This window comes from Barbatula barbatula, assembly GCF_947034865.1.
Source record: "Barbatula barbatula genome assembly, chromosome: 14".
Lineage (NCBI taxonomy): Eukaryota > Metazoa > Chordata > Actinopteri > Cypriniformes > Nemacheilidae > Barbatula > Barbatula barbatula.
In genome coordinates, this window is record NC_136777.1 from 6,593,386 (window position 1) to 6,614,456 (window position 21,071).

Below are 21,071 nucleotides of genomic sequence, written 5' to 3' on the forward strand. Positions count from 1 at the left end.
GCGGCACATCAAGCCTTAACCCTTTAAATCTCAAGGTCTATTCAAATAGGCTTTTGCCTATGTGTATTCACCTGGGCAGACGTTACCTGAAACGAAGCCTAAAATAACTGAATTCAGTAGAATACATTTCTGTGAAAAAAGTTTACTGAATTCTCACGGATGTGATTAAATACATGAAGTTACAACAAGTAACACGTTACAGTGTTCAATCGAAACCTAACTACACATGGAATTGTTCTGTAGGCTAGCTGTGATTTTGCTTTTGGAGAAGGATGAACTCTTCAGTTTGGTTTTGTAAATGTCAGTTGGAGGCACATTATACTGTATATTTATGCAATTTATTAATTACATTTTTATTCAGTGCCCAAAACTATAGTTTTACTTTTGCCAATTCGTGGAGTTATTGACAATTGTAATAAATCCTTAAACAGGTTTGCTTAGTGACAGATGACTACATATCACCAAATAAAGTGACAGCAGGCATCCATTAGCAGATTGATGTTACAAAAGGTTAAAGGGATACCCCACCCAAAAATGTGGCCAAGACCAAAAATCAACTTAAAATCAGATTGTATCAACACACCCACAACATAATCCATAACATTAAAACGCGTAGGTATCTTATACAACACTTTCTGATTCAGGGTCTTCAGTCTCTTATAATCACATGCAGGGAGTATAGAGCAGTGAGCACAGTATTCATTTAAATCAAGTGTGTAGTTTAACGAGAGAGATACAATGCAGAGCGTGGGGTCATGAAAAGGTTATGTCTATGTTTGCTAAAATGGTGAAATGTGCTGTTTAATACAGGTGTATCGTTTTAGTAATAGATAGAAACCTAATGAAATGGCTATATACATACATAATGGACATAATGGCATTTACAGACAGGCCCCCTCAAACAATTTAATTCTGGCTACGCTAGTGGTGAAATTGTTCAAAATAACCTTTTGTAGCCAAGAGTTAATATTTGCCTATACAGAGATGAACTTGGGTGAAGTAAATGTGACAACTCACCCCACTCCATGCCATTTGCTGCAAAAGCCCCACATTCAGAATAACTGAACTCATTGCCACTTCTGAACTAGTCACATCTGGCCTGCTCGCTGCTGCCAAACTAATCCACAATAAATTGCAACTAATCAATAGAAAAACATAAGACAAGCTAGTTTATATAGAATGATAAACATGTTTTGTGTTGTCATGTGAGTGCAGCTCTCAGCTGTGTGGGCTGAATGTGTCAACAGCTCAAAAGTTGTACAAGACTATTTAAGTATATTTACACTGGGTGACCTCTGATGAGATGCAGGCCAGGTTAACATGATGGCGAGTATGATGGCGCTCATTTCTGATTCTGCTTTTGCCATTGTGCTTGTGCACTTCCAAGAGAGGGTTTAGGTCCATATTATCATAACTATGTCCATATTATCATAACTATGTCCCATGGGAATCAAGCAAACAAGCTTTGCTGCCTCAAAATCATACAATAAATTTTTGAAGAGAATAGGCCAACGTTCTCTTGTGCAGTTGAATAAACTACTTTTGCGTAACAAGTAGGTGCCCACGTGACTGTAGAGAAAATAAGTGTATCCAAAAATTACATTTTGCGTCATTTCAGATTCCCTGCTCAACTGTCCTCATAGGCTTCTTCCTTTCTTGCTCCCTTGTAAAGACTTTCTTTCCAAAGAGGGCTGTCTGTCGTTGATGGGATCCAGCTGTTGGCCAAGTACTCCGGGGGCCCGTTTATTTGCATTGCTAAACAATCCGTGGAGTGGGCCGAGTACGGAGAAATGGAGCAAGATCTCTCTTTTTTGTGAACGACCCTCCCCTCACTATTGTTCAATGTTCACACACAATTTTGCCTTCGGTTTAAAGGGCGGCCGCAACGGATGACCAACGCCAAGCGTCTCGACATTCAAGTAAACGCGCCTACGCGGAGGGGGCGGTTTGGGCACGTCCTTTTGCGCTTTGGCTCCCGTAAACCCGTAAAGGTAGTAAAACCGCAAAAATCAACTATTTTTAAGTGGATTACGGTCTGGTGGTGTGACGGAACCACAAACCATCCAAATAAACATGTTTTTTGAACTACGTGGCTTGAGTCTTTCGACCAACAAAAGGTGAGTTTAATTCGTCCCTGTCAAGCAAAGATTTTACCGCTACTGGGAAGATGTGAAGGTTATGTGTATACGATAATAATGTTTGTGAAAAGTACTTTCTGTTTGTCGACATTCTTGGCCATTTATTGTGGTTATGTAAATGAATGTACTCTGCTAAGATTGCTTTTTGTTTTTTTAGGATGTTGACAGTTTTATTATTTATGATATATTGCATTGACTCCGCAAAAAGTCAGGTAAGTGATTATTGACGTAATAACAGTGTTTATTATGGATACGAGACAGTTAATCATAATTATAACAATAACAACATCAATAATTATAATATTATTCTATAATAATACTATTATTATTATTGTTATGTCTGTTTTTGCTTTGCATTTATTTTTTATGCACAGTAGCTACAGCTAAATCTATGAGAAAATATCAACATACCTGTTTCTCTGCAGACGTGCACAGACGGATTTAATTATGACCGTCGCGCCAGACAGTGTATCGGTTAGTGACAAAAGCTTTCATATGTTTATCAGCAACTTGTGTTTTAAATACGCCTCTAAATGTGACCTGTCACACATATATTTAGATGTTGATGAGTGTCGGACGCTGCCAGACCCCTGCCGGGGTGACATGCATTGCGTAAATCAAAACGGTGGATACCTCTGCATCCCCCGCGGCCTCTACTCCCAGCCCTACGCACGCAACAGTCCAAGCTCATTCCCCGAGCAGTCCTATCAGGAAGAGACTTACCCCGACGCATCTCTGGGATATTCAGAAACAGTGGGCCCTGGCCCGAGCTACCCTATAGTAAGCCGGTCGGCGCCCTGCTTTCTTGGGTACACGGCCGGTGCTGATGGCACATGTGTTGGTGAGTTTGTTCCTTGGGCTGTACGTTCTAACATCCTGTGCTGCCAGAACAGCCTGACGACAGTGGTGTGTTGGTTAAAGATTACTGATCTTAAGGTTTTTGATTTAATATTCTAGAGGAAATTAAGTTAATGTAGTCTACTGTAAAATTATACTTTCAGGTAAATTGTAGACACATGTCTTTTTATTTTTTTTCCCATTTATGAGTAATAGTAAAGCCATCAGAACTCTAAAACAACATGCATGACGCAGTAACGCAAACTTTCAAATCATATAATAACATCCTAGATTTTAGTGTATATTTACATTCAAGGGTACTTTAACTTTTTTGGCTGAACATTTGTTCTGAATATTATTTATCAATTAAATGAAAAAAATAGACTTTCTTCTTTGGAACACCAAAAATTATATTTTAAAACTGTGTGGGTTAATTGTCCCTATAATGATATTCAATGGGGTCTTTTTTGTTTGATTAGCAACATTCTTCAAAATATCTTCATTTGTGTTCTGCAGAAGAATAACATATCCAGGTCTGCAATGACATGAGGGTGGTTGAATGATGAAAAATGTCTCCTTTAAGCTTCAATTACAGATCTTTATATAAACCGATCTTAAATAGATTTTGTTTAGATTTTACAGTTCACAGAGTAATTTTAGTTTGGAACCAAAGAAAATCTTTCTTTGTAAAGCCCTTAAGTCTTCAACATATATAAAACATGGTAAGAAGGCACCGGGGGATGTTGTCGAGACTCCCCGTGTCAAATCAGTTTGTGGTCTCATGTTTACTTCATTTTCTGCAATGATGTGTAGGTCCTCTGATTCTGAAATGAAGCAAAGACCCGGTTCTGTACCGGGCTGTAATTTAAATGTCTGCGGTGGGTTGAGTGGTATTTTGAAGACTTGAGCAGAACAAATCTCATCATTTGGACTGGATCAGTAGTTAGCGTAGAACCACAAAGTTCTGCAGGACCAGAACAACATACATCCCCTGATGGATAGTATAATGCAGAACAACACACAGGAACTGAAATTCGGCCCTGCCTATTAGGATCCAACTACAATGAGACAGCATTAGACTGTTTACTGTAAATCTGGTGTATGTTATATCGCCCATGTTTTACGGCTTGAACCTTGAAGGGTTTTATATATGTATTTCGATGTGGTGACTTATTCCACATACCGCTGGATAAATAGTGGTACTGCACAAAGTTTTTTTTAATGTTGCCTGCAGATTTGTCTCGAGTTGTTGCCAGTCTTTGAAGTTAATGCATTCTCCAGTCATCTCTTATTGCTTTGCAAGGACACGCAGTGATAGATTTGTTGAACTTTTGAGCCCAAGAGGGATGTGTTACAAAGATACGCTCACAGATACACTCATGAAGATGATCATGCACACGTGAGAATGCAGATCAGTTAGACCCATAAATATGAAGAATCACAAATTGGATCTGTTTATTATCTCAATTATTTCTCCTTGACTTCAATGAGATTAAATTGAGGACAAATTAAAAACTTTGCTTAAGTCTGCTAGATCTCAGATAATTCTACTGAGAAGTATCTCCAGAGATTCAGAAGAGATCTCATGAATGTCACAAACTGCTCAGATTTGTCAAGTCTGCAATGAAATGTCAATATCAGAAGATTTTATCATCCAGATTATTTTACTTATACAAGCTTCTACATATTTTTTACAGATCCATACTCTTAATACATTTGAACTATTGTCTCATTTACATTTTATTTTCTAAGCAAAAATTTTGGGAGAGACATTTTCGGGAAACACAATTGAGGCCTATTTCTCTGGAGAATAGACGAATATTTGTCTCAAACTTCAGATACAGATTATTGTCTTGTAGATGCAATGAGATGTGTGTAATGCTGTATGTTTAGCGTTATTTAGATAAACCATGTAAATAATCCAAACATTGCTATCTCAGCATTCATAGCTCCTTGTGCCAAATGTGAGGTCATTGGTTGTGTAATGACATCTGTCATTGACCAACTGGGTTTTGTGAGCTTTCTCTGTGAGTTATATTTATGTGCGTATGTTAAGAGTTGCTGTTACGGAACAGAAACTCAACAGGCAATGTGTACTCAACCATTTCATCAATCATCATACAGCTTTTATGCTTTTTCCAGAGTGTATATTTGTAAAAGTTTGGGCATACCCTTTCCTTGCCAGTGCCGCTTATGCTGCCAGCGTTAGCACAGTGAGTTCTATTGTATGGTCACAAAACCAATGCAAGTGAAACATTTTTCAAATATCTTCTTTTGTGTTCTGCGGAAGAAAGTCATACAGGTTTGCAATGACGAGGGCGAGTAAACGATGACAGAATGTTCCTTATTGGGTGTACTCTCACTCTAAATATGCCCATTTTAATTCCCAAAAGTCATTTGTTTCCATCACAGGCCAAGTTCTTGACAGTTTTAAGATCAATTCTAGAACCAACACCGAGGCATTAAACTAAAACCTTTGATGCTTTGCATTAAAATCCAAAAAACTAGAAATATCTTCTGTGTTTAGTAACCTAGCTTGTTTAGAAAGTTAGAGCAGGCTTCCAAAATTCATTTTTTAAGGTAAGACTTGCTTATTTAGGCTGTGGGATTGTGTGTCTGTCAGCAAATGGGGAATGCCTTTAGAACTGTAGACGAATTAATGTATTCTAGCTAAGTGGGGTGTCTAGAAATAGAGGATGGTGTCATTATTGTTGTAACTGAGTCATTTAACTTTATACGAAATGCTTCATTTTTATATACAGTATAGCGAATAAGCAGTTTATTCATTTACAAGTTTTAGCCCTGCCTACAGTGCCTAGTTTGTCACTTGTATGCAAAGCTGCTTAGATAACCATTAAATCATGCTAAATCAAATGCTCACTTTCTAGTAGGCTTAAATAGTTAATTCGCCAAAAAAGTAAAATTCTTTCATCATTTAATCCTCCTTTTGTTCATCTGCAGAACACAAAAGAAGATATTCTGAAGAAAACCAAATAACACTTGCGCTCATTATGTAGATATCATTGCTATGTCATCTTCTGTTTTCCACAGAAAAAAAGAGTCATATAGGTTGATTAAACGATATCAGAATTTGAATGTTTAAGTGAACTGTTTCTTTTAAGTAGTGCCTGTGGAAATTTGTACAGTTCTCTCAAACAAGCCTCTCAGTGTAGCCGACATTTTACTAGACATTCCTCATGAAACAGTATTACTACTCTGGCATATTTCAAATAGCAGGTTAGTAGACCGACGACAACAAAATCACTTAATCCACAAACACAAGTGCTTTTTGATTGGGTGGATAGTAAATGCCTCCATTCTGATTTGGTTATATGAGTTTTATTCCTTTCTCACTTTACCCACAAGCAGTTTTCTTTGATAAAATAACCAGTGCATGGCAACAGATCACAGGCATTGAATTCCTGGAAAGAACATGTGCACATTGACTCAGGGGAAATTCTGTTTAGGCCTATTTATGAAGTATTAGATATCTCTGGTGTAAAGAATATATTTAATGACTTCAGTAAAGTCTAGTTTAATGGTCCTGTTGTGAAGTTTATTGACCTAACTTATTAAGCTTATTAAAGCGCTATTCTAAACACATTACTGATACCATATGCCAACAGTTAATATCACTGATCTTTCTCCTTTATTTTACACGATTCCTTGGCCTCATTTATACTCAATATATATATATTTTTAATCATCCTTGTCATTTGCAACGTTAACTAAAGATCGCTTGTGATGTTTCTGGATCCGATCCCCAAAATATTTGAATGCCCTAGATCCTTTACCTCAGTTCAGACGTGTGCCTATGATTGTACACGTGTAATCCAGATGCTCTTACTCTCTAGGGCCCAGCAGGGGCAGTTTTGTCTCAACGTGGCTCTTATCTATGCCAGCCGACCTGGCAATAAGACAGGCTGTATCTACCTCATAATGATTCATCCTATTATATTTATTTAATTCATGAAACATCTTATCTCTGAGAATAGAGGCAGCACAAATGTTGTAAGTTCAGTTCAGGGTTTACCTAACCTGATGATGAGTATAAATAACGTACTTAAAGTGAGTTCATCCAAGAATAACAATTCTGTCATCATGTAATTCACCCTCATGTCTTTTAAAACCTGTATAGGACTGTTTCATTAGTGGAACACAAATTAAGATATTTAGAAAAATGTCTCTGTTGTTTTGTGTCCGTACAATGGAAGTCAATGAGGGCAGGTTATCTACGTTCTTCAAAATATCTTGGGTAGCTAAAGGCCTAACTTATTAAACGGTGGTTCAATTAGCTTGGAAACTGTGTATCATTGCTATTTTAACCAAAGATACAGGCTTTCACATGCTCCCCCTACAGCCTTACTACTTTTACATAGCGGTTTGCTTTATTTTAAAATATCTGACTTCATGGTCTGAGAACCAAGCGTGCTTGTTTTGGCTATTTTAAGAGATATAATGCCCTCATAAGGAATTGTGCTGATAATAAATAAGCGGAACATAGAGAATGGTTCCAGTTTAGGAACAGTTGTGTGCCGTTACTTGGGCAGATGTGATTCTAGGATTCATTACATCAGGGACCGATTTAGAATTGTAGTCATCCAGCCGTGAATGATCTAGCCTTAACACTGAAGAACCAATTAAACCAGCTGTCAGTGGGTTGTCAACTTCTATAAAATCTGAATCAATCTGCCTCTGCAGTTATAGAGGGATGCTGGAGATGATCAGATTCACACATCAATTGGGATAAATGACTATAATTACATTTGCAAACAGTATTATAATGTAAATTCTGTATGCTAATTCTTATTTTCTCTCCCTCTCTTTCTTCCAGATGTTGATGAATGTGAGACCCAGTCACACCAGTGTAACCCGACTCAAGTTTGTATAAATACAGCTGGTGGATACACTTGCTCATGTACTGAGGGCTACTGGCTGGTGGGTGGACAATGTCAAGGTTAGATTTAGAGACATTACTAATGCCAACAATTTTGCACTATTTATCTGTTTACACCAACTTGTTTATTGTATTTTTTCCCATCCCTTGTCTTGTATTTTGTATTTATGTCTTGCATATAATTTATTTTAATATCTGTTAATATTGTCTTTTGTACATAATTCCTGTATAAATTTTTTCACTTGTTTTTTGTAAGTCTGACGTAGAGCTGTTAAACAGTTTATCATTTTTTTTTCTGAGAACTTACAATATAGATTCTATTCTACTGATTGTTGTTTTTTGACCCATAAAATATTTGATTGCATATTTAGTGTTATATTCTTCATCTTTCTCTAGACATTGATGAGTGTCGCTATGGTTACTGCCAGCAGCTGTGTGCTAACCTCCCCGGGTCATACTCCTGCTCTTGTGGCCCTGGCTACCTCATCAATAGCGATAGCAGGACATGCCAAGGTGATCAAATTTACAAGCGCCTTTTGAGATCCATCTGACCATTTTGGCTTTGTAGTGAATAGTTCAGCTCATAAGCAAGGTCTGGAATTGATTGCACATTTTTTGAACGCTAAGCTCCATAGCTGTTCTTGTTTTATAGTAAAAGACTTTCTGTCATCTTCCATAATAATCATCTTCCTCTTTCACCAGATGTGGATGAGTGTGAAACAGACAGTTGTACTCACGGCTGTTTGAACACATACGGTTCATTCATGTGCACTTGTGACGAGGGGTTCGAGCTCGCCTCTGATGGGACAACCTGTAACGGTAATCAGGGAAGGATGGGAATGTTTAAAGGGAACATAACAGAAGAAAGTTTTTCAAAAATCCAGCTCCTTAGTTCACTTTTCAGTGCACTAGCAAGAAAGATTTTTAATAGTGTGCTGAGTTTCTCATCTTCCTCTGTTGGTCTCAGATGTGGACGAGTGCAGTTTCTCAGACTTTCTATGTCAGTACAGGTGTGTTAACACACCTGGATCATACTCCTGTTTGTGTCCTTCTGGATATTACGTGTATGAGGATGGAAGGACCTGTGAAGGTATGTCTACATTTTTACTTTGTGTGGTTTATATTTGATTTTGTTATGTTTATTTTTATGAATGATCCTTAATACATCCTCATTTAGAAACTGAACATTGTATGACATATTTAAAAATACTTTTTATTATAATTATTATTTAATGTAATAAAAATAAACAAAACACACAATCTTTTTACATACAGTACATCACACATTCTTTATTTTGTTGGTTTAATTGTTGCTGCTGCTAACTGCTTTCCACCTTTCTTTCATTTTTTAAGACCACAATGAATGTGAGTCTGGTAACAACACTTGTACGACAGCACAAGTGTGTTTCGATTTCCATGGAGGTTACACATGTCTGGACCCTCTGAGATGTGATCCGCCTTACATAGAGCTCAATGATAAGTGAGTTCATAATATCACCCATCAACAAATGAATCAAGTTGTTAACATCCCTCAATGCCTTTTTTTCTTTCAGTCAGTGCATGTGTTCTGCGGAGAACCCCGCCTGTCGGGAAAGGCCCTTTACTATCCTATACAGGCATATGGATTTGTCTTCTGGTCGCAGTGTTCCGGCTGATATATTTCAGATGCAGGCCACCACACGTTATCCTGGAGCATTTTACATCTTCCAGATCAAGTCTGGAAATGAGGGACGGGAGTTTTACATGCGGGTAGGTTGGCTACTGTCTCTATATCTACTTAATGTTATACCACTGAGATTTATTTTGTGTTTTTGCTCTTAATAAGCTCAGTATGTATAATATTTTATGGCAAATGCTATACAATTCTTTTTTGGGTGAACTATGCCTTAAAGGAAGTTGTAAATTGAGGGCATTTATATAAATAGATCCACTAGAGGGCGCTGTAGGCACGCTAAAGGAGGCATATTGACTAACAATGCTCTGTACAGCCAAACCACAAAGTTTTTATTGGGCCTGTAAATCCCTCAGTTAATAACTTCCCAATAGAATCAAACAATAGTTAAAGCAATAGTTCATCCAAAATGAAAATTCTGTCATCATTTAATCACCCTCAGATTGTTCCAGAATGCATTTGTTCTGCTAAACACAAAGAACGTTTTTGAGAACAATGTCAGTAACCAAACAGATCTCATCCCCCATTTACTGCTATAGCAGCGAAAGTAAATACTATGGGAGTCAATGGGGGATGAGATCTGTTTGGTTACTGACCTTCTTCCAAATATCTTCCTTAGTGTTTAGCAGAACAAGTAAATGCATACAGGTTTGGAACAAGCAGAGGGGGAGTAAATTGTGACAGAATTTTAAATTTTGGGTGAACTGTCCCTATAAAAGTTTTAGGACTGTTTACACATAAACTTTTCAAGTGTGTATGCAAAAAATGACTCACGTTTGATGATAAAAAAGACAGAATCAGAATTAATATATAAAATACTTATTTACACTCTCTCTCTCCCTTTCTGGTTATTTCTCAACACTACAGCAAACCAGCAATATCAGTGCAACCTTGGTTTTGGCACGCCCCATTAAAGGACCAAAGACGATTGTTCTTGATCTAGAGATGGTTACCGTTAACAACGTCATCAACTTCCGAGGCAGTTCCATCATCCGTCTCACAATATTTGTCCCTGAGCATCCATTCTGAGATGTCAACCACTGATCTCTCTGACCTCTCACCCCTCATACCTCCATCATGGACTTCTGTTACTGCACTACCCATCAGGCAGCTGTATTTCTTCATCTTTTGTTTCAGTTGTTCCAGACTTCTGTGTGGTCATCAGTCTCTCTTTTTTCTAGTGCGTCTGATCCTTGATATCTCATAATACAGGTTTTTGATTCGGCTGCCTGGTTGTCATTTTACAGTCACACGCATGCACCCACTTATAAGAATATTTATGTTGTGTGCTTTTTCCTTATGTGTTCTTGTTTTCCCCATTTCCAATAATTTTTTCTGTAAAGCTGAATTTGTTAGTTGATATTCTCAGTGGTTTTCTTACTGTGAACTAAAGAGCTAACGAGAACCTGGTGAGTCAATAAACACAATTTTGATGACCTGAACATTGCTGTGTTTGTGTGTTTACTTTGACCGCTTTTAAAGGGACCGCTAACCCCGAAATTACAATTCTGTCATTACTTACTCAACCTCAAGATGTTACAAATATATTGTATATATTTCTTTGTTCTGTTAAACATACAGATATTTGGAAGAATTTAAGCAACTGAGATTTCTGGGACACCAATGATACCATAGTTATTGGTAGTCAAAGGTTCCCCAGAACTGTTTGTTTTCCTAAATTCTTCAAAATATAATCTTTTTTGTTTAACATCAAACTAAATGCATAAAACGTTTAACAAAAATGTTAAAAAAATATCCACTATGGTATTCAATTGTGCCCCAGAATTGGCAGTTAAAATATTTTTCAAAATATCTTACCTGGTGTTCAACCGAAAACAATTAATATTGGTTTGGAACAACATGAGTGTGAGTAATTCATGACAGAATTCTACTTTTAACATTATTAAATATGAAACGATAACAAAATAAACATAAAACAACAATTATGCGTGTTTGTTTTCTATATATTAGGTCTGAAATTGTATTCCTGTCCATCAATTGCTCTATTCTGATTTTTCCAAACGTTAGAGTGCTATGAGAGAGGAGGTTACAATCCGGCGGGCACTATGACCCAGACACCGGCAGAAGTTTTCATTCTGACTGGAGGCTTTCACATTCACCTGCTGCACTCTTGACGTGAGTTTAGTGCGTTATCAACTCCGTTTGGATAACAGCAAAGGTATGTACACCATGATTTATTACGCACTCTCCTAATAACTACACATACAAAAACCAGCAAAAAGAAAAATGATGTATTTTTCAATAAAAATTGATTAGGCTATTAACAATTCTTGTTTCCATACCACAGTGTTTGTAGGAGTTGTTTTAAATGTATTTATTATTTTAAATGCTGAGTACATCATATACATTTATTTATAGGGCTATTATTTTCTTTACTTATTCTTCTCTTCTTTTCGTTATTGCTTTGCGATTTTTGTGTAGATCCACAACATGACGGAATCTATAAAAAACTGTTGCAGAAAGTTTATGTCCAAGGAGAAGGAACCGGAGACTCAGAGTAAGTCTCTCTCTCTCCTGTTTGTAATTGTTGTTTTCAATATACAGATACACATAAAAATATGCAGTACATACAAATACCTACAAATCATTACTGAATTATTGTGTTTTGCAGTAATAAAGGTTCGGCCTCCCCATACATTCACACTTGAGTCTAATGTGAAGAAAAGTATTGGAGTGTCAGAGGATTATCTCTTGTCCAAACTACCTCCAGATGGCCGGGAGATTCCCTTCGTCCTTCCAATCTTCAAGCCCTCCTACATTCAGCCGAGAGGGGCACAGTACAACATTGGGCAACAGTGTAAATTGGCACTTTTATGGGTTTACTAGAGGGGGAAACAGTGTCATGACAGCATTTTTTCAGTTTATGAGAATGTTTAACCATGCAAATCTGACAACAATTTAAGGTTCCACAAGGACCACTTATGCAGAAAGGAAGTCGGAGCTTGCCGGAACCAGTCAAATTGTGTATGACCCTGAAATTACTTTGAACACCAGTCAGATGATGAACTACATTTCACCCGGTTCACTGAGACGCACCACTTTGAAAACCAGAATTGGCAACACCGTTGGTACAGGTGAGATGCCTTTAGATTGATCTGAAATGCTGATGGATGTTCTTACTTGTTATGGAAACGCAGATGCAACACAGATAAGCATTTACCGTACAATATTACTTCCTCATGGCATCATTCAGTGTGTATCTTCACCTCAAATATTTACCCTCCAAACCACCTGTCTGTAATCTTTTAATTTTATTCCCACTCCTAAATCCCTATTGTTTATGACACATTTGAAATTTAATTCAATACATTTCAATACAATTCTATTGATTCAATACATTATTTGGTTGGTTTTCATTTAAAACAGAAGAAACAAAGAACATCCCATTCGATGACACAATTGTAATTGCCTGGCTTATAATAGAAACATTTCAGTCTATAAATGTTCGTTATTTTAAACAGAATACAGCTAAATAAGACACAATGTATTAATCTACAGGAATTTTGAATCGTTTTCAATATTCTGAATCAACTGCATATTTGAGACTAACATTGGGAAGCTTTTTAGACTCAGCTACTGTCAGTGAAATGATTCATGTCTGTTATTTACAGAATCGGACAATGATGGTAAACAGAGACTCAGTCACTCCATGTTCGATTTGTCAAACCCTCATGGCCATGTACAGGTGAGTGCACACACACGCCTCACTTAACAGCCCATTCCTTTAAACATTATCACACTTACATGCAGCCTGTACACTTGTTCACACGGAGGATAATTATATCCATATAAGGGGCTATGTAATAATAAGTTTTAGAGGATAATATGTATAATAATAATTTAATTACTCTAACTAAATAAGCAAACATTTAGCTCTTGAGCCGAAGTAACTGACACGCCTCAATCTGTTATCAGAGTACAGCTATAAATTATCATATTAAAATACATAGAAAACAAACAAGACAGTTCTTGTTAACGCAAAAATTTTATTCATATTATTATTTTTTATCGATATACAGTTCTGAGTATTAAGCTTTCTAAAGTTTCTAAATGTCAGTACAAAAGCTAAATATATTACCTGCTGTTTTTTTCAGGGGTGGGATATTGTTTTGTCTCAAACTAGGCAAAGTAAATCTGTGACTTAACATTTGTAAAGTTCTTAACTTAAATTGGCTGATAGAAATGATAGATGATTACATTGTCGATATGTAATGCAACTAAATCTAGCTGTAGTGGAGCATTTAACACAATGGTGTTTGATCTGAGCTGGGCGAGGTTTCTATTATTGTTTAAGTTAAATAAAGACACTGAGTCAGTTTGTCGTCTCTAGCCTTTTAATGGTGGTGGATTATTGCGTCGCCACCTCAGTGTGCAACCAAACAAACCTACACCAATCAAAGAAAGCCTGTTTAAAGTTTCCTTTTTAAAGATTGGCAGTTCTGTGATGTAGTGACATTTCTTATTCGTTTCCTTCAAGCGGTTTGATTCTGTATCCAGTATCAAGAGCAGCACATCCTCCATTCAGGATTCCTTTGGGAGCAGCCGTAGTCTAGGTAACCATTCATGACTGATCACTCAAATAGTAATTCTAGACAACCGCATTCCAAAAGAACCCTCAAAGTTCCATTCCAATAGAACTCTCCAGAAAGGGTTCCGCTCCACTGTTACCTGGTATTTCCACTACAGCTTCATTTGTTTGTTTTTCTCCTTTTTAAACCCTTTATTTCCCAACAATCTTGCCCCCTCTCTTCCAGCCCAGTACTCGCATACACAGTGACTCTCAAACAAACTCACACACACACAGGACTGATTCACTGCAGATTTTGAAATTGTGAAAGGGCAGATGCAGTAATTGCTTCCAAATGTTTTCCCTAAAGTCCAGAATGCAAGTATCCTCAGATAACTCTTAGTCTAGATAGTGGATCTTTACACACACAAACTGATGTACTACTGTTTGTCTACCATGATGTTTATTTATATAGTTTGATCAAGAAGTCATAGATAATAACAGATAACCTTGTCTATATCTATATACTGTTTATTACGGTCCTAAAGCATAAAATCAAGAAAATATAGCTTGAAGGTGCTGTGTGTAATTTTTGGGAGGATCTATTGACAGAAATGCAATATACTATACATAACTATGTCTTTAGAGGTGTATAAAGAGTTTAAATGATGAAGTGTTATGTTTTTATTATCTTAGAACAAGCCTTTTCTATCTACATAAACCTTAAATGGAATACGTCATGTTGTTTCTACAGTAGCCCTAAATGGACCAACTGCTCTACAGAGCACGTTTCGTAGATACGTTATCCCATTTGGCAAAGAAGCGAAAACGTGATTACATCTTATTTCTATGTCAGCCACCATAGAGCTTCGGAAGAGAGGGGTGACAGTGGACTGAACTGTGTTTTGCATTTCGCAACCTCACCAGTAGATGCTGCTTAATTTCATACTCTAGACCAGTGGTTCTTAACCTGGGTTCGATCGAACCCCAGGTGTTCGGTGAGTCAGTCTCAGGGGTTCAAGACCCACACTCATATGATTCGTGATGAAACACCCCGATTGGCCGTCATTGGCGGCAGGTGATCACGCAACATCGCTTGGCCTATCTGTGCTGCAGGGAATTTGGTGCGCCCAGTAGTCGACTTGTGGTATGTCGTGTGATTTCTTTCTTAATATTTTAATCCTTTCATACTAACTATGTCGAGCAAAAAAAGAATTTGGTCGGGCGAATATGTACAATATGAATTCACGTGTATAACGGAACTTGATGGGAGTCAGCGTCCTAACTGCATGATTTGCAATGCCAAATTGAGCAATTCTAGTCTAGCACCGGCAAAACTAAGAGAACACTTCCTTAAGCTGCATGGAGATGGAAATTGTTTTCATGGTTATGTTCTTTAAAACACAGTGATGTTGATGCACGGTTCATTTTGTGCACCAGTAAAATATATACTTATGTTTTGAATTTGAAAAAAATCTTATTTTATTTTTCCAATTAAGAAGGGTTCGGTGAATGCGCATATGAAACTTGTGGGGTTCAGTACCTCCAACAAGGTTAAGAACCACTGCTCTAGACCTTTAAAAGAGTCTGGGACATTACGGCTATATTATGGCTATTTAAAAAAATATTGACATTTATGGACAATATATGGACAAAAGGCAGATTACGGGCAGGATTACATGGAAAAAGTACTGTGCATACAGTATATATCCCATTTAGAATTATGCATTTGATAGATGCTTTAATTTTAGGCATTAACTATACTTTTACTATAACTCTTTTTTACTGTAACCACTTAACGATTAACTTTACTTTTGTATAATTCTATGTGTTCCCTCGAAATCAAAACTCATGATCTTGGAGTTTTTAGGTTGTAAGTGTCAGTATTTCGAATATATTAATGTTTATTTCTGTTTACATGGTCGCTTGTAGAGTCCATTGCACTGTCTGGAGATGAGAGGGATCATGAACTAGGAAAAGTATTTGTGCACATGAGGTACGAAGAGGCAGTGGAGCAGGTGTGGATCACCTTGGTTAAGGTACGGTTTCATCCAGCAGGGCTTTACAAGTCTACAACAGGCCATTGTGTTTCATCTGTACTCTTGCTGAATTGAGCTTCTGTGTCTGAGTTTGGGCACAGTTCACCCAAAAATGAAAATAATTCATCTTGAAAGCAAATCTGAAAACTATTTAATCACCATGTTGTCCTGACATTTTGGCACTTTCTCTCTTTAGTGTACAGGTTTGAATGTGTACACTGAAGGGGCAGAGCCTCCAAGGATTGGGGTCAAAGGGGTCATTACCATGACGAAACAAGTGAGATTTAAGAGCACAGTCAAGGAAGCATCAGCGGTGAGTAAACCAAATAATCAATTCTTGCTTCAGCATTGCAGAAATAAAATGAGAGATTGTTTTTGATTACAGTTATGTCATAATTCAGATAAATAATGATAAATAGTCAGCATGCATTGAGGGCGTTTCTCTCACACGTGCCTTATGTGTTTCTTCCGTTATCGCTTGTTTCAGCCACACGCCCTGCATTGATTGAAAAAAGTTTATGCAGTTGTTTTTGCAGTATTTTCTCTGCTTTAAATGCTTTGGCAATATCCTTGGCTTTATGCCGTAAGAAGTGCAAATTAACATATATGAATACATTCACAAATTGTATATCATCATACAAATAGACTAGATACAAACAAAACGCTTCAAGTAAAGTTAATAAATTCTTCGCAATCTTTGTCTCTTGTAGGACACTCTCTTCATGGAGACATTTGTCTTCACTTTGAACCTAGAACAATTACGTAGGTCCGCGCTGGTACTGCGTCTGCAGGCTCACGCTCCAAACAAGCGCACACTTGGAGAGTGCGTGTTATCTCTACGGACCCTCGGACCACAGGAAACACAACACTGGCTGGATTTCAGGTCATACTCTAAAACACGTGTGAGTCTCTGACCTTCTGTATAGTACCTGAGCGCTTATCTGATTCGAAACCGAGCAGCCAGAATGCTCCCAGCCCTCCCTTACAATTCCTACCTTTATTTAACTGTATATGATTCTTTGAAAGCAATCTTAAAATTTCCCCTGCAACTACCCATGATGCCTTGGTTACCCTGATATCAGTTTGTGGATATAATTAAGACAGACAGGCCTAATAAAAATAGTGCTATTTTTGGTTTCATACCAGCTCTTGTACTTTCCAGATGTAGGAATGGCTCTAGACTTTCCAGCATCATGATTGGGTTACTGCAAATTAATGTGTCACTTCATGTGTAATCTATTTTAACTTTATATTGTACATCATCTGGTTATAGATACATCTCTTCCCATTGTAAATAGATTATTCCGCTTTAATTAAACATTGTTTGGCTAAATGAACGTTTCCGGACACGCAAAGACAGGGATCAGGTTTGACAGTTATATACAGTGTTAACAAGTAATAACTTTTTATTATATATAACGTCAAGGAAGACTTTTGTGTTTGTGCATGTGACTCAAATCGCAAGCCATTTTGAAAGTCAAGCACAAAAAATTGCAGAATTACGAAGGTCAGTGTAAGTGGGTGAAAATTAAGAATGTGTGTGTACTTTTCAGAAATAGGTTTGTGTCTGATAAATCAGTGAAGTACAGTAGGCATAACAGGGACAAACACACACAAATGTGACGACATACACTAACATGGCTATATTGTGTGTGTATTTTTGTTTCTGTAGGTGTGTCATGCTGAGCTTCAGCTGGCTTTGTGCTTTCAGCCGGTGAACAGCAGAATGCAACTCCATATTCTCAGTGCTCAAAACCTTCCAACATCCTCCTCACCACTTACACAGAGTGAGTCTCTCTGCGTTTGTCATATTTTCACCAACACTCACATTACTATATCACAAAATATAGAATGAATTTCACAAATGGGCTAAATAAGGGTTTACCTCATCACTCTGAGCCCAACTCGATATGTAACATTTTTGTTATTTTATCATTTCCATGTTCTTTGCACCAAATAAAACTGCACAACTGCACATTCTCCATAGGTTTCTTTGTAAAGGTGGACATGCTTAGTGATGGCAGGCTCTTGCTGAAGAGGAAGACAAAGGTGATGAAGTCATCAGGGGGGCATGTTCAGTGGGAGGAGATGCTTATTTTGCCCATCACTAATCAGGACAAGAATCTACAACTGGCGGTCAAACTCTACAGAAGCGGCTCTGTTCGGAGAAAGCACCTGCTTGGACAGGTAGGTTTGGAGAAAAATACATAACACAACCATTAGTAATGCTATCAATAAGATGTTTTATACACATCTAGCATTATTTAACAAAACTATGAGAACCTATTTGTCAGCAGTATTTACATTTCCACCATTTTTCATTGCCTGAGAAAGAGAATGTCTCTTCTAAACTATAAAAAATACGTTCACAAAAGTTTAACAATATAAAGTTAACGTTGTATTGAATAAATTCAAGCTGTTTATTCCTCTAATATGATTAAAGGTGATTTTGTGTGTATTCCTCAATATCCAGGTCGTCTTGGGTTTTGACAACAGTTCTCCAGAGGCAGTGGAACAGTGGAAAGATTCCATGACTCATCCAGAAATAGTGGTTACCCAATGGCACAGGGTCAGTCGACCCTGAACGAGAGAAGAAATAAACAAGAGAGATATAGTGGTTTTCCAGATTTTGAGCCGGGAACATTTATAAGATAACTCAGAATAACATGGAAAATTAATTTGTATTTTTGGTAATTCAATTTCAATTGGAGTAGATAATTATAATCTACCCACCGTCATGTCAATTTTTCCTGAACACTCAAAACAAAGGAAACATTATAAAGGCTAATTCATTGTGATCACTACCAAACCCATTTCAGTTTTACTTTTGGTTTATTGAAAAACATTATATGTTTGCTAAACAAAAACAGAATATTTGGACTAACACATCATTTGTAAAGAACCTTTAATTCGTTTAATTAGAAGTATTTTTGTTATCTAACCTTGAGCACCAGGTGAACAAGTGCTTTTTAACCCATGTGTGCTGCAATTTGTAGATAGATGTAGAAAGTTGTAGATAGCAACAACGTTGACCGTTCTATTTTTCTTATTGATGTATGAAACTTAAAAAACATTACATACTGTGTATTTAAGAGCAGGACACATAATACAAAGTTAGCTGCGATAAAACACAACAGATTACATTTAACATATATATATATATATTAGACAGTCAGCTAATATTTTTTTCATTAATAATGTTTTAGAATTGTTTCCCAGGCATCCCCAAATAACACTAGTACTGTTGAGTTATACATTGAAAACACATCTCTGCAGCGGTTTGGTGATGATGAATGATTGTTTGATAGTTCGGTTAAATATCTGTAAAAAATTATCATCCTTTCTCCGCTGGGGCTGAATACTATTTGAAAAAGCTTTTATTTTTAGAGGTTTAGGAGGGCTTGGGTTACATTCCCGTATAAGTGGAACTCAATCCCTCACTTTGCCTCCTCTGTCCTTTCACAGAGCAAGACAGCTCAAACGAAAGGGAAATACAGCGACTTCAACAAAGAGACTTTTGTTAACACTGGCATTTCACTTACTTGCATGTGTTGTACCAAGGTGACCGAACTTTCTTTTAATTTTAAGCAATCATTTTTTACAGTTAGGCCTAAAGTAAAAGTAGCATCAAGTATCAAAGAGTATTGATATTTGTGTTTATATTTAAGCATGAATATTGTGTTAAGTGTTGCTGTAGTTCAGAAGACATGTTATGATATTAGGTGTGTTAACAGACAGGTAAGAAACAACATTTTGTGCTTACAGGCTGTATTTTGGGCTTACACATTTTGTCTGATCTGGGATCGTGATGTTACTACGATTAAAAGTTTGATCAAATCACCTTGTGTAAGAATCTTTAACAATGGGACATTATATGGATCTTTTGGTGTGCTGTTTCATTGTGTGGACAGGGTAACAATGTTACAATCATTTTATTTTAGAATTCAGTGATTTGTACAGTATGGATTGCCTAACATGAGTATGGAGTTGTGCATGACAGATGGTAAAGTTCTAATAGATATACATGTACAATTTGATTAATCACACAACATCTCTGTGTTTCTACATGAAAGTTGAAATGTGCTACACTGCATCATTCACAAAAGACAGAGTTATGTAAACATTTCAATTGTAGTCCTATCAGATTTTTTAACAGTAATGAACAGTACATGTCAATTTTGATTTTTAAAGGCCTCTGAGGGCTACTTCTACATCCGGATGTTTGATTTAAATGACGTCATGATTTGCGTTGAAGTTTACAGGATTGTTATGGGATTGTTGACTGTTTGAACAGTGTTAATGGTTATTCCTCAAGACACACCCCCATCGTCCTGGATTACTTGCACCTATAACAGATTCCCGCAAAACAGCTGAACTGCGTATGTGTGTGTGTGTGTCAATTGAATGTGTTGTGTCTGTAGCAATCATTCAAAAAGTTAATAAATGGTCCAGGAATTGAGACATGAAAGTGCACACAAAAACGTGCCCTCACCCTTAGCTGCAAGTCTCTTGTCTCTTTTCAAATCTATTAACTGAAACCCAAGGTCAAAGGAAGCGAGTTATAAAACTGATATGTATAGAGATATATACAAGAAGACTGAAAGATTGGAAGAGTGAGAAGCTCTGAGAACTTTGGCAAAAATGTTCAGTAATCCCCCTCTTGACCACATACACTCACACTTTAACAGCTGCGACCATGTGGAGTTGCGTGCGTGTGTGTTTCCACTGTGTTATAAATTAAAAGAGGACTGACAGATCCTAGGTTTCAGCCCCGTCTCCAGGATCTGAATTCCTCACAAACTTCCTCACACCGAGTTAAAACGAGAATTCACTTATCTTAGCACCCCAAGACACACCGAAGTCTGTTTTCAGCTGTCTTTCAAAACTGGTTTATAATTCTTTAACATTTCAACTTCAATCAGAGCTCTGAATATCTGTTGTCACAAAAATAGGTTAACCA

At 37.1% G+C, this 21,071-nt stretch overlaps 2 protein-coding genes across 2 annotated transcripts; both read left to right on the plus strand.

The window, feature by feature from the left end:
• Positions 1-1,697: 1,697 nt before the first annotated feature.
• On the plus strand, positions 1,698-10,984 carry fbln5 (fibulin 5). Its single transcript, XM_079472872.1, has 11 exons — positions 1,698-2,117; positions 2,296-2,350; positions 2,564-2,612; positions 2,698-2,979; positions 7,810-7,932; positions 8,269-8,385; positions 8,575-8,691; positions 8,840-8,962; positions 9,226-9,352; positions 9,426-9,621; positions 10,412-10,984. The coding sequence occupies exons 1-11, from the start codon at positions 2,074-2,076 to the stop codon at positions 10,571-10,573; spliced, it is 1,395 nt and encodes a 464-aa protein (XP_079328998.1). The 5' UTR covers positions 1,698-2,073; the 3' UTR covers positions 10,574-10,984.
• A 606-nt stretch (positions 10,985-11,590) lies between these two features.
• Positions 11,591-19,950, plus strand: tc2n (tandem C2 domains, nuclear). The gene is made up of 12 exons (XM_079472445.1): positions 11,591-11,723; positions 11,987-12,062; positions 12,177-12,362; positions 12,469-12,639; positions 13,177-13,250; positions 14,043-14,118; positions 16,005-16,111; positions 16,308-16,424; positions 16,822-17,013; positions 17,784-17,898; positions 18,099-18,298; positions 18,585-19,950. Exons 2-12 carry the CDS (start codon positions 11,996-11,998, stop codon positions 18,693-18,695), a joined length of 1,416 nt encoding a protein of 471 aa, XP_079328571.1. The 5' UTR covers positions 11,591-11,723; positions 11,987-11,995; the 3' UTR covers positions 18,696-19,950.
• Positions 19,951-21,071: the final 1,121 nt, after the last annotated feature.